Raw genomic sequence first — 13498 nt, 5'->3', positions numbered from 1 at the left:
CCATGAAGTTTATATTGAAGAAACATCGAGTGCACCAGGTAAACTTGGGCTCGGTCGTATCTTGGCGCGATAACAGCGCGGTAGTTGCGCCGGGCCGTCGAGGGCAGCGCTAGCTCGCGGCGCCAGCCAAACGATGGAGTTCCTCGCGCCGTCGGGGAGCGGGCTGAGCATCAGCGAGCGCGCGGGGCTCGACATCGCGATGCTGCAGGTGCGGCAGAGCGAGAACCTGCCCCTCGGGTCGCTGTCCTTCTGGGGGCGCATCAAGGGGAAGAACGACGACTACCTCGTCGCCGTCGCGCTGACGCCGAGCTACCCCTTTCCCTCGAAGAAGTTCTACTACACGACGACGGCCAAGAGCGAGAAGATGAGCCAGATGCCGGACCTGAGCGAGGAGTACGCCGCGCACGCGGCGACGCTCGTGTCCAAGCCCTTCGCGGGCGAGCCGTCGATGCCGTACCCCATCCCGCCCAAGGAGGGCGAGGAGGAGGTGGTCGCCGAGCCCGTGCTCGACGAGAACGGCGAGGAGATCCAGCCCGAGGTCTTCCGCGAGGAGCACAAGCTCGCGTACCACGTCGCGCTCATCGACGGCGACGCGACGGTCGTGCCCCGCGGCGCGTACCTCGTCGACGCGGCGCACCAGGTCATCAAAAACCCCGCCTACGAGGGCCTCGCCTACGAGGCCGCGGGCCAGCTCCGGAGCTACTTCCACTTCCGCGCGCCGAAGTCGGAGCGCGCGCAGAAGGCGCTCGAGAAGCCCGGCGTCGTCCGCGCGGGCGACTTCCTCGACCCCATCGCCGACGACGTCCCGGCCGGCACCTTCTCCCTCTACTACGACCCCTCCAACACCATGGCCATCATCCGGTCCTTCTACTGGCCCGGCGCCTACTTCTACCACCAGATCGGCACGGGCAACTACGGCTCCGTCTACATGGGCGACGGCCTGCCAAACACGGACATCCAGTTCATGCTCTAGAGGCCGCGCGGCGACGGCGGGCCGCGGGCGCGCCCTAAGAAAGAAATCCGAGTGTCTATATGCGAATTGCGCCGGGCTAGGGCCGCCGGACGGAGGGCTCGTTGGACGAGAAGGAGCTCGAGAGCTTCGCGTGGAACTGCTTCCGGACGCGGGACACGGAGCTCGTGATGGAGCTCGCGATGGCGTTGGGCCCCGCGGCGCTCATCTCCGACTTCTTCGTGTAGCGCGTCCGCGCGGCCATGAGCGACGACGCGTCCGGGTCGCCGTGGCTCGCGGAGAACTCGTGCGCGAGCTTGGCCTCGTAGCGCGCCGGGTTCTCGACGACGCCGTCCTTGTTGAAGCGCACGCCGTTGGCGAGGAGGTGGTCCATGAGCGTCTCGTCGATGACGCCCATGGACGCGAGCGCCTTCGCGGACGAGCGCATCGACGCGCGCGTCGAGACGACGTAGTAGAGGTGGAACGCGACGACGTAGGCGACGGCGACGTACCAGGCCATGTGGTGCGCCCGCTTCAGCGTCGCGACGACGCCCCGGCGCACCGCGGCGAAGCAGAGGCCCTCCGCGGCGACGAGGTAGTAGAGGTGGAAGAGCGCGAACTGCACGTAGACGTCGAGCTGCGTCATGTAGGACAGGTTCGGCAGCGAGTCGTTGATCGTGAACTTGTAGCCGATCAAGACGAAGACGAGCGTGAGGGGCACCATGAGCCGCGGCTCGATGGCCTCGTGCTCGACCTCGAACTGGACGAAGCTCACGAGGACCGTCGCGAGCATCGTCGGGAAGAGCGACACGAGGTAGTAGCGCGTGCGCCGCTGCACGGGGATGACCAGGATGTACTTGGAGCAGGGCCGCGCGTCCTCGAGCGCGGACGTCCGCATGACGTAGTAGCGCAAGGGCCGGATGTGGTACTCCGCGTTGACCTGGTGCCTGTGTGCAAATCCCCGACTTCAATGTGCGCGTATTCGAATGTTTTGACACAAGCGCTTCCGCCGTGCGTCGAGAACTCGCTGAGAGCAATCGATTCGTCCAAAAATCAGCCGAATCGACTTCGATGTGACCGAGCTAGAGAATTCTGAAGTTTGGTCAGGACCACCCAAACCAGTGGTTGATTTCCACACAGGGGGGGGTGCAGGAGCATGTTCGCCGCCGCCGGGTGCTGGTCGAAGCGCCAGCCGTCGGCGCAGATGAGGCGGTGGCTCGTCGCGCGGTCCACGCCCATGTTCACGTCGACCTGGAGCGCCTGCGAGTCGAAGGGGAACGACGAGAGGTCGAGGTGGGCCCGGAACCTGGGCAGCAAAAGGGTGATTCAACGTCGATTCAACGTAGGTGTTCCGCGCACGCGCGTTCCGGAAAAAGCATCTACGCTTCGAGACCGTTCCAAGAGATGATCGCTCGTCCAAAAATCAGCCGAAACGAGTGGAAAATGGCCGAGAAAGGAGCCTTTGAAGTTGGGAATTTCGCTTTCTTTTGCTGCCCTGCCCGGAACTCGCCCTCGACGGTCGCGCGGTAGCCCTGCATGCCCTCGAAGATGCCGTCGTCGTCGTCGTTCAAACGCAGGCGGCTCGTCTCGCTCCAGGACTGCGCGGTCGGGAACCGGACGTCCGGGTCGAAGGCCGCGCGCGCGCCCGCCGCCGCGCCCCGGGACGGCGTCTGGGCCGCCTCGTGCCAGGCCACGTACAAATCGAAACGTAGGAAAAACAACTGGTCGCTGAGGTTGATGGCGCCCACGTAGAGCACCGTCGCGTGGAGGAAGATCGTCTTCTCGTCGGGGACGAAGGGCCGCGGCGCGCCCGTGTCGTCCCAGGAGAGGCGGTGGCCGCTCGGCCCGCGGCTCCGCGACGCCTCGAGCTGGTCCTTGGCCGACGGCGTGCGGGCCCGCGTGGGGTCCGCCTGGTCGTCCGACTTGCGCAGCGCGTCCTCGGAGAAGGACAGGCGCCGGTCGAAACTCCCGGCCTCGGGGTCGCTCGGGGCGCGCGCCTCGCGCGGCGTGAGCACGGGCGCCGCCTCGTCGTCGGCGTCGCCGCGCCCGCACGCGTCGACGAGGTTGTCCCACATGGGGCTGCCTCAGTGCGTGCGGTCCATCTTTTGAGGGCGGGCTGCTCCTTCGCTTCTTGACGTTGAACTTGTCTCAAATTAAAAAACACCGAGGCCTCCCGGAGCGCGCCCGCCGCGTCGTCGGCGGCGCCCCCGCCGGGCTGGGGGCGCCGCGTCATCATCGCGGGGGCCGCGCCGCGAGCGTCCTCGTTGTGAACCTAGAGCTCGCCCCGGAGCACGCCCGCGAGCTGCGCGGGCGCGACGTCCGGGTAGGCCTTGACCTCGCCGGACCGCGACACCACAAAGTAGACCCCGAAGTTCCAGGACGGCGTCGCGCCCGTCGTCGCCCGCAGGAAGTTGTAGACCGGGTGCGCGCGCGGCCCGTGCACCGCGACCTTCTCCATCATCGTGAAGTCCGCGCCGTACGCGGACTTCGCGAACTCGGCGACGACCTCGCAGGTCGCCGGCTCCTGGTTGCCGAACTGGTTGCACGGGAAGGCCAGGATCTCCAGCCCCTCGTGTCCCAGCTCGTCGTGGAGCTCGACCATCTGCGAGTAGTGCGCCGCCGTCTTGCCTGGGCAGGAAAAAGGGTGCGAAATTCCCAACTTCAAAGGCTCCTATCTCGGTCGTTTTCCACTCGTTTCGGCTGATTTTTGGACGAGCGATCATCTCTCGGAGCGCTCTCGAAGCGTGGGTGCTGTTTCCGAAACGCGCGCGCGGAACACTCACGTTGAAGCGAGGTTGAATCACTCTTTTCGTGCGCCGCCGTCTTGCCTCACGCGGACGCGACGTTCGTCAGGAGGACGACCTTGCCCTTGAAGGCGTCGAACGTCAACGTCGCGCCCGCGGCGGTCTTCGCCTTGAGGTCGTAGAAGGACGAGGCCACGTGGTGCGCCGCGCAGGCGTCCTTGCAGCTCGTGAGCATGTAGGATGGATTCTTCTCGCACTCGCCGGCCACGGCCCACTCCTCGCACTGCTCGTGCACGTCGGCGGCCAGGGCCACGGCGACGACGAGCGCGAGCGCCGCGGACGCGCGCGCCGCCATGGTCGCCGGCGTCGCGACGCTGGCGGTGGGCAGCTCTGAAGTGCCACAAATGTTCAATGAAACGTTCAAATTAGCACGTCGCTAAAAGCCTGGGCAGCTTCTCCACAGCGTGGCGCAACACCGAAGCCGCGCCGCTGGAGCGGCAGCCTTTGGCGCTGACCGAGACCTTGGCAGGTGCCGCCGCTGGAGCCGGGAGCGGCAGCCTTTGGCGCTGACCGAGACCTCGGCAGGTGCCGACGATGGCCGCCCAGACGCTCTCGAACGGGCTCGCGGCCAAGCTCGCCTTGACGGAGCCGGCGCCGGCGCTCACGCCGCCGCAGCGCAGCGCCACGTCGACGTCGACGCAGTACGGCATCACCTACGAATCGACGACGGCCAACGACCGGGACCACGCGTTCTCGGGCATCATGTTCGACGTGCGCTGCCGCGCGCTGCTGCCCGTCGCGCACGTCGAGGTCGTCGCGCTGTCCGTCCGCGGCGACCTCGGCCCCATGACCGTCCACTGCTTCGACGGGGGCGCGTGGCGGCGGGTCTACGACGCGGACCACGCGCCCTCGCCGGACGAGCTCGCGCCACTGCGCCTCGCGGCGCCCGTCCGCGTGGCGAGCGGGAGCCGCGCGCGCGTCTACGTGCACAGCGCGCGCGAGTTCTCCGCGGGCGGCCGCGCGCCGGACTCCGTCGTCTACGCGTCGCGCACGGCGAACGTCACGGACGAGGACGCGACGCTCCAGATCCTGCCGGGCGTCGCGCACACGTCGAGCGTGCCCTTCAGCGACCGCGGGTTCTGGCCCGGCCCCGCGTGGCGGCCGCACCGCGCGTTCGTCGGGAAAGTGGAGTACGGCGTGCGCTGGCTCTGCTGGAACCCGGACGCGTCGCACCGCCGCTTCCCGCGGACCTTCCGGCGCGTGGCGCTCGAGGTCGTCCGCTGCTGGTCCCGCGCGGGCGAGGGTGGGTTGTGGCGCCTCCCGAAGGAGACGGTCTTCTACGTGCTGAACTTCTGCTCCTGGGACTGGGCCTACGCGGCGCCGGACCTCGCGCGCCTCGCCGAGGACGCGCGCGCCGACGCCGCCGCGGGGTTCCCGTCGCCGCAGGCCGCGGAGCTCGCCCGCGCGACGCGCGACGACGAGGACCTCGTCGGCGTGCGGGACCGCTTCGGCGCGGTCGTCATGCTCCCGCGGAGCCAGGCGCGCGCGAGCTTCTGGGACGGCGGCATGAACGAGAGCGACGACGACGACGACGACGACGAGGACGACGATGCAGCGGGAGACGGCTAATTTACGCGGGCAGCTCGACCCACGCCCCGAGCGGCGCGGACACCACCGCGAGGCCCGGCGGGTACGCCTGCGCGGGGCCGGTCACGATGAGCGGCGCGATCGCGCCCGTCGCGTCGACGTCGCCGTTGCGGAGGGGCACGACCGCCGACGGCTCCAGGAGCCGCGCGGCGCGCGCCGTCGTGGAGGAGCGGACGAGGTCGTAGCCGAGGAGCGTCTGCGACCGGTCGGGCATGACCAACGCGTCGACGCGCGGCGCGGCGCCCCGCAGGAACGCGTCGGAGCAGCCGCCGAGGTCGCCGTGGGGCTCGACGAAGAGGCCCGGCTCGCCGTCGTGGGAGATGAGGAGGCCGTTCTGGCGCGTCGCCCAGGGCGGGCCCGTGAGCGCGCCCGGGAAGGCCTCGACGCGCAGCGGGCCGCGCGCCGCGGACTCGCCGTGGCGCAGCGTCGCGGCGGCGCCCAGTGCGCTTTCAACGGCTTCCGCGGCGGACGGCGGCGCGACGACGAGCGCGTCGGGCTTCAGGAGCCGCGACGCCGCGACGAGCTCGAGCGTCTCCGGGTGCGCGTGGTCCTCCCAGCCCTGCGTGACGAGCAGCGCGTCGTACGGCGGCGAGGCGAGCACTCGTCGCCGCGCCGCCGCGGCCGCGCCGCCGTCGCGCGGCGTCGCGCGGTACGCGCCGGGCCGGTCGAAGAAGACGAGCGGCCCGGCGAGGATGGGGTCGACGAGCACGCGCGTGCCGGCGGAGTAGTGGAGCTCCAGCGCGTTGATGCCGAGCCAGCTGAGGCGCAGCGATGCGGTCTGGTGCAGAAGCACGAGCAAGAGCGAAGTTCGAGGCATTGCGAGGCGCAGCGATGCCGTCGTCGTGAGCTGCAGCACGAACAAGCGAGCAGGCACTGTCGGGAATAGCCGCTCAAGAGCGCAGCGGCGCGAGCTGCTCAGCTGCAGGAGCGTCCATGCTCGGCCAAGGGCAACCTGGGGTCAACACATGGTCAACGAGCCGTTGTTGTCGATCGAGTCAGGAAATTAAACCTCGACCAGCTCCTCGGTCATCCGCGGGGTCGTGCACCAGCCTCGTCTGCACACAGGACACGCGCGCGCGCCTCCGCACCGCGGGGCATCTCCCTGTCGCGCCTCCTCGCCGTGCGCAGCGCCCGCATCTCTCGAAGAACAAGCGCTTCCGACGCAGCAGCGATCATGGCTGACCGCAAACCGTTCGTCTCGACGACCAACCGCCCGAACTACATGGACTCGGACTTCTACCGCAAGTACATGGAGGACCGCGAGAAGCAGCGCAAGGAGCGCGAGGAGCAGCGCAAGCGCGCCGAGGCCGAGGCGGAGAAGAAGAAGCTCGCGGCGGCCGAGGCCGAGGCCGACGCGGGCGAGGGCGGCGAGGACGCGACGGACGACGTCCAGTTCTCCGACTACCAGCCGCTCAAGCTCCGGGGCGGCCTCGCGCACCCGGACCCCGTCGTCGAGAACGCGTCGCTGTCGGCCGTGCGGCCCCCGGACCTCGGCGGCGACGTCCTGGCGAACCTCGACGCTTCCATCATCGCCCAGGGCAAGCTCAGCGCCCTCCAGCTCGAGAGCGTCGCGTGCGCCGCCGCGTCCTGGTCATTCCCGGGGAGGCGCGCCGCGGGGGAAAAAATCCGCGGGCACCGTCGACGCGTCCCCGGAAGCGTCGACGCTCGACCCGGAAGCGTCGACGCTTCGCGCGCCGCGCGCGGGTTCGCACCCCCAGACCCCCGAACCGGAACCCCGCGCGCCCCTACAAGACCCCCCACACGCCAACCCCACTCTCTCCCCCAGGTACGCGCGGCAGCGCTTCGACATGCGGCTCGAGAGCGGCGCGCGCTGCGGCTTCTTCATCGGCGACGGCGCGGGCATGGGCAAGGGCCGCCAGCTCGCGGGCATCATCGCGCAGCACTGGAACGAGGGCGTCGAGCGCCACCTCTGGGTCTCCGTGTCCAACGACCTCAAGTTCGACGCGGAGCGCGACCTCCGGGATCTGGGCTGCGCGCACATCCCCGTGATCCCGCTCAACAAGTGCGACTACGGCACCCTGAAGGAGAAGAAGGGCGTCATCTTCTGCACCTACAGCGCCCTCATCGCGGCGCGCAAGGGCAAGAAGCCCCAGCGGCGCCTCGACCAGATCCTCGCGTGGTGCGGCCGCGCGAGCTTCGGCGGGTGTTTGTTGTTCGACGAGTCGCACAAGGCGAAGAACCTCTTCGGCGGCTCCGGCGGCGGCAAGCCGACCAAGGTCGGCCAGGCGGTCATGGAGCTCCAGACGTCCCTGCCGGACGCGCGCGTCGTCTACTGCTCCGCGACGGGCGCGTCGGAGCCGCGCCACCTGGGCTACATGGACCGCCTCGGGCTCTGGGGCGGCGACGCGTGCCCCTTCGCGTCGTTCCGGTCCTTCCTCACGGAGGTGGACAAGCGCGGCGTCGGCATGATGGAGCTCGTGGCCATGCACCTGAAGCAGCGCGGCGCGTTGGTGTGCCGCGCGCTGTCGTTCAAGAACTGCACGTTCGAGCTCATGGACGGCATCATGAACGTCCACGTCGAGAAGGTCTACGACCGCGCCGCCGAGCTCTGGGACGTGCTCAAGCGCGTCATGGAGGAGATGTTAAGGGCCGGCGAGCTCGCGGACCCGTTCGCGGTCTCCGAGGAGGATTTGGCCGAGGGCAAGAAGGCGCGCCGCGGCCACGGCATGCTCTGGCGCTACTTCTGGGGCGCCCACCAGCGCTTCTTCAAGGACCTCTGCGTCGCGTCCAAGGTGCCCGCCGTCATCGACGTCGCCAAGAGCGCGCTCGCGGACGGCAAGTGCGTCGTCATCGGGCTCCAGTCGACGGGCGAGGCGCGGACCAAGGACGCCATCGAGGAGTACGGCGACGTCATGGACGACTTCGTCTCCGCGCCCCGCGCGACCCTCGACCGCTTCGTGCGCAAGGTCTTCGCGTGCCCGGACGACGCGCGCCGCGACGCCGCGGCCGCCGCGAAGCGCGAGGCCGCGCAGCTCGGCGGCGCCGCGCGGGCCACGCGCGAGGAGGCGCCCCTCGGGCGCACGGTGCGCGGCGTCGCGCGCCGTGCCGCGGGGTCGCGCAAGGTCTCCTACAACGAGGACAGCGACGGCGGCTCCGACGACGACGACGACGACGACAAGGCCGCGCGCCGCGACGGCGTGACCCTCGGCAAGACGACGGTCCAGCAGAAGCGCGCCAACGGCGCGCTCCGCGCGGGCACGGTCGTCGGCCGCGAGGCGCCCTTCTACGTCGTCAAGTTCCGCGAGTCCGGCGCGACGGCCAAGTTCACCGTCGCGCAGCTCCAGAAGATGATCGTCTACGACATGGCGTCCGACGACGACGACGACGACGACGAGGCGCCGGCGCCGAACCCGCCGGCCGCGGCGCCCAAGGCCGCGGCGCCGCGCGCGAAGAAGCGCAAGTCCGAGTCGGACGACGAGGAGTCGGCGTTCGACGAGTCCGAGTCCGAGGACGAGGACGAGGAGGACGACGACGACGACTCGGACATCGACCTCTACGCGCCGAAGAAGGCGACGAAGCGCGGGCCGAAGAAGAAGGCGAAGACGCGCGACGCGCCCGCGATGGACGAGGAGGAGGACGACGACGACGACGAGGCCATGGGCGGCGACGACGAGGAGTACGCGAAGATCCGCGAGATCCGGCGGCGGTTCCTCGCGGCGTCGGCGGCCCTGGGCCTGCCCGGCAACCCGCTCGACACGCTCATCGCCGAGCTCGGCGGCAGCGGCGCGGTCGCGGAGCTCACGGGCCGCAAGGGCCGCATGATCCGCAACGACGCGGGCAAGGTCGTCTACGAGCACCGCAACGCGAACGGCATCTCGCTCGAGATGCAGAACATGCACGAGAAGAAGTGCTTCTGCGACGGCGAGAAGCTTGTGGCCATCATCTCCGAGGCCGCGTCCGCGGGCATCTCGCTCCAGGCGGACCGGCGCATCCCGAACCAGCGGCGCCGCGTGCACCTCACGCTCGAGCTGCCCTGGTCCGCGGACAAGGCCATCCAGCAGCTCGGCCGGTCCCACCGGTCGAACCAGTCCTCCGCGCCCGAGTACAAGTTCCTCATCTCGTCCGTCGGCGGCGAGAAGCGCTTCGCGTGCGCCGTCGCGCGGCGCCTCGAGTCTTTAGGCGCGCTGACCCAGGGCGACCGGCGCGCCACCGTCGGCGCCAAGGGCCTCGGGCTCCAGTCCTTCAACTTCGACACGAAGTGGGGCCGCCAGGCGCTCGCCACGCTCATGCGCGTCGTCGTCCGCGCGGCGAACTCGCCCTTCACGCTGCCGACGCTGCCCAAGGACGAGAAGGACGAGCTCATGCAGGCCTTCTCCAAGGACGGCACGATCTTCTCCGGCGGCGGCGCGGACCCGGAGTTGGTCGCGTTCTCGTTCTGCGACGTCGGCGACCGGTCGAACTCGCCCGCGCCCGCGGACGACGCGGACGACCTCAAGGTCGCGTCCCAGGACGACGCGGACGACGACGACGACTGCGTCATGGGCGAGACCAAGGTCGGCGACCTCGGCGACTTCCCCCACGCGCGGTGCCACTGCGCGAACCACCCCTTCGGGTCCACGGACCACCGCAACGACGCGTGCGCGAAATGCTACTGCTTCGTCTGCGACGTGCCCGTCGCCGACTGCCCCAAGTGGGACGACCACTGCCACGCGACGGACGCCGGGCCCGACGCGGCCCAGTGGAAGGCCGCGAAGAAGGCGATGACGGAGATCGACTTCCCGCACGCCGTCGGCGTCTGGTTCAAGTCCGTGGGCATCGACGCGTCGCTGGACACGGAGAAGAAGGCGTCCGTCGGCGTCTTCCTCAACCGCCTCCTGGGCCTCACGCTCGTGCGCCAGAACCTCATCTTCGACTACTTCTCCAAGCTCGTCGACCACCACGTCCGCGTCGCGCGCCGCGAGGGCAAGTACGACGAGGCCATCGCCGAGGTCAAGGGCCACCGCGTCGAGATCACGGACGAGACCGTGCTCCAGGCGGAGACGTCGACGCGCGGCGAGCTCGTGCACCTCAACGTCGAGGTCGACCGCGGCATCCCCTGGGACGAGGCGCTCGCCGTCCTCGCGTCCGCGACGGAGGACGCGGCCCACGAGAAGGCCGCCAAGGAGGCCCAGGCGCAGCACCGGGGCCGCAACGCCTTCACGGACATGCGCAGCCTCCGCGGCCGCGCGGAGGTCGCGGGCTTCTACCGGTCGAACATCCCGAACCCCGCGACCAAGAAGCACTACGTCGCCCTCGCCATCGTCGGCAAGACCTACACGGCCGGCGACACGAGCGGCACGATCCGCGTCTACCGCCCGAACACGGGCATCTCGCAGATGCAGAAGGTCGACCTGCTCCAGCGCTACGGCAAAATCGACGCGGCCGACGTCAAGAAGGAGTGGAAGGCCCTCTACGACAACGGCGACAAGCACTGCTCCCACGGGCCCAAGTGCAAGCACGGGGCCAAGTGCCAGGTCGGTAAGCGCACGCAGCAGAAGCACGTGCTCCAGGGCTCGCTGCTCGTGTCCATGCGCAAGGCCGAGGCCATCATCCAGAAGCGCACGGGCAACGCCATCCGCCTCGGCGTCTGCCGCGTCGTCGAGACCGACGACGCGGGCAAGTCCGTCCTCGGCATCGACCTCCCGACCTGCTACTGCCAGAACGTCATGGACGAGCTCCAGGAGGAGGACATGTGAACTCCGCCCCCTCCCCCCCGAAACGACCCCTTGAACCTTGTGTCGTACATCGCTCCCGCTGTAGAAACGGGGGGGGCTCACTTGCTCGGCGTCTCGAAGGTCCAGGTGGCCGTGGGGTCGTAGTCCTCCTCCTCCGCGCGCTCCTCCGGGATCGCGGGCATGCAGTTGAGCCAGCTCAGAAAGGGCCCGAGGTTGATGCCGCAGACGGGCGCGTCCTCCGCGCCGACCTCGTCGAGCACGACGACGCGCTCGAGGGGCATGGGCGGCGTCGACGCGGACTTGCGCGCCTTGCCCTTCTTGCCTCCGCCCGAGCTCCAGTCGCGCGTCCGCGCGGCGGCCGCGCCCGCGGGCGGCGTGCCCTTGGCGTCGGCGTCGGGCGCGTGGGCGTGGACGCGGATCTCGAGCGTCGGCGCCGGCTGCGGCCGCCGCGTCTCGAACTCCGCGAAGTCGTGTTTGGCGTCGCGGTCCGCGACGGCGCCCTCGTAGCGCCGCGACTTGGCCTGCCGCCGCGGCCGCACGAGCTTGGACCGGCGGCACGTGAGGTGGCGGTCGTCGAGGGACGGGCTGCGGCGCGGGGGCGGGGGGTGAAAAAGAAGGCGCGGCGGGGCGAAAAGATGCGGGGCGCCGGCGGACGCGCATGGAGGGGGCCAGGGTCCCGGGGCTCGGGGCGCCGGGCGCCGCGGCGATGTTTTTCATCTGCGCGGGCGCGAGGTCCAGCGCGTCCATGGACCGCCGCCGCTTTTCCGTCTCGTCGACCATCGACGCCATGACTTCGGGAGCTCCACCACACCCCGTGTCCAAGCTTGGAGCAGGGGCAGCCGCGGCGCCAGGGCAGCTTTGGCCAATTGGGGCATATTGCCGTCTTAGGCCAGTGTTGCTGTGCCCAAACTCGCCGAGCGTCGCACACACGCCGCTGCCGCTGCACGCCGTCCACGCTCGCACAAGCTAGCAACAACCATGGCGGAGCTCGTCGACCAGGTGGACGCGAATCCCGAGGCCGCGGCGCCGTCGGCGTCGAAGAAGAAGCGCAACAAGAAGAAGGCCGCCGCCAAGGACGCCGCCGCCCCGGCGCCGGCGCCCGACGCCCAGGCCGCCGGCGACGGCGAGCAGGGGTCGTCGCGGGCGGGCTCGCGCGAGGACGTGCTCCAGCTCGTGGAGCAGATGCGCCAGTCCGGGTCCCTCGGCGCGAGCAGCAGCACGCCGGCGGCGGCCAAGGGCGGCGACGACGCGAGCGGCGTGCACAAGTTCTGGGACACGCAGCCCGTGCCCAAGCTCGGCGAGTCCATCAGCGACGTCGACGTCAACGACGTCATCGAGCCGAACAAGCCCTCGAGCGCGCTGCGCCAGGAGCCCTTCAAGATGCCCGAGGGCTTCGCGTGGTCCGACCTCGACGTCACGTCCGAGGACATCCTCAAGGAGATCTACACGCTGCTCAACGAGAACTACGTCGAGGACGACGACGCCATGTTCCGCTTCGACTACTCCATGCCCTTCCTCGAGTGGGCTTTGACGCCGCCGAACTACGACACGTCGTTCCACCTCGGCGTCCGCAACGAGCGGTCCGGGTCCAAGCTCATGGCCTTCATCACGGGCGTGCCGGCGACGGCCGTCGTCCGCGGCAAGCCCGTGCGCGTCGTCGAGATCAACTACCTCTGCGTCCACAAGCGGCTCCGCACGAAGCGCCTCGCGCCCGTGCTCATCAAGGAGATCACGCGCCGCGTGAACTTGAAGGGCGTCTTCCAGGCCGTCTACACGGCCGGCGTCGTGCTGCCCAAGCCCGTGGCGTCCTGCCGCTACTACCACCGGTCCCTGGACCCGAAGAAGCTCATCGAGATCGGCTTCTCCCGGCTCATGCCCCGCATGACGATGGCGCGGACGATCAAGCTCTACAAGCTGCCCGACCGGCCCGTCTGCGGCCGGCTCCGCGCGATGACCCCGGACGACGTGCCCCAGGCCCACGCCCTCCTCTCCAACTACCTGTCCAAGTTCGCCCTGGCGCCGAAGCTGGACGTCGACGAGTTCGCGCACTGGGTCCTCCCGCGGCCGGGCGTCATCGACAGCTTTGTCGTCGACGACGGCACCGCGGCCAAGAACGTCACGGACCTCTGCTCCTTCTACCACCTGCCGTCGACGGTCATCGGCCACGAGAAGCACTCGACGCTCAAGGCGGCCTACTCCTTCTACAACGTCGCGACGTCCATGCCGCTGCAGGACCTCATGCGCGACGCGCTCGTCTGCGCGAAGCGCGTCGACATGGACGTCTTCAACGCGCTCAACATCATGGAGAACGACGCCTTCCTCAAGGAGCTCAAGTTCGGCATCGGCGACGGCCACCTCCAGTACTACCTCTACAACTGGAAGTGCGCCGAGATGCAGCCCAACGACATCGGCCTCGTCCTCCTTTAGACCCCTTTCCGTCCGCGCGCCGCCACCCCACAGTTTTCGCCGCCGCCGACCCCCCC

General features: G+C 69.6%; 5 protein-coding genes across 5 annotated transcripts; 4 read left to right on the top strand and 1 right to left on the bottom strand.

The window, feature by feature from the left end:
* Positions 1 to 133: 133 nt before the first annotated feature.
* AURANDRAFT_68159 (hypothetical protein) lies at positions 134 to 973 on the top strand (the record flags this gene model as incomplete). The annotated part of the gene is made up of 1 exon (XM_009043784.1): positions 134 to 973. The coding sequence occupies one exon, from the start codon at positions 134 to 136 to the stop codon at positions 971 to 973; it is 840 nt and encodes a 279-aa protein (XP_009042032.1).
* A 2251-nt stretch (positions 974 to 3224) lies between these two features.
* Gpx3 (selenoprotein) lies at positions 3225 to 3928 on the bottom strand (the record flags this gene model as incomplete). The annotated part of the gene is made up of 2 exons (XM_009043780.1): positions 3225 to 3575; positions 3740 to 3928. Coding segments are annotated over 2 exons (540 nt in total), but the record flags the coding sequence as incomplete, so codon positions are not given.
* A 2661-nt stretch (positions 3929 to 6589) lies between these two features.
* AURANDRAFT_34285 (hypothetical protein) lies at positions 6590 to 8285 on the top strand (the record flags this gene model as incomplete). Its single annotated transcript, XM_009043785.1, has 2 exons — positions 6590 to 6912; positions 7127 to 8285. Coding segments are annotated over 2 exons (1482 nt in total), but the record flags the coding sequence as incomplete, so codon positions are not given.
* A 900-nt stretch (positions 8286 to 9185) lies between these two features.
* Positions 9186 to 11103, top strand: AURANDRAFT_55617 (hypothetical protein; the record flags this gene model as incomplete). The annotated part of the gene is made up of 2 exons (XM_009043786.1): positions 9186 to 9722; positions 10107 to 11103. The coding sequence occupies 2 exons, from the start codon at positions 9186 to 9188 to the stop codon at positions 11034 to 11036; spliced, it is 1467 nt and encodes a 488-aa protein (XP_009042034.1).
* A 1094-nt stretch (positions 11104 to 12197) lies between these two features.
* Positions 12198 to 13442, top strand: AURANDRAFT_34272 (hypothetical protein; the record flags this gene model as incomplete). The annotated part of the gene is made up of 1 exon (XM_009043787.1): positions 12198 to 13442. The coding sequence occupies one exon, from the start codon at positions 12198 to 12200 to the stop codon at positions 13440 to 13442; it is 1245 nt and encodes a 414-aa protein (XP_009042035.1).
* Between the last annotated feature and the right edge of the window lie 56 nt (positions 13443 to 13498).

The sequence above is a fragment of the Aureococcus anophagefferens genome (genome assembly GCF_000186865.1).
Source record: "Aureococcus anophagefferens unplaced genomic scaffold AURANscaffold_69, whole genome shotgun sequence".
Taxonomy (NCBI): domain Eukaryota; class Pelagophyceae; order Pelagomonadales; family Pelagomonadaceae; genus Aureococcus; species Aureococcus anophagefferens.
Note: the sequence above shows the minus strand (reverse complement) of the source record. Positions and strands in the feature narration are given on the sequence as shown.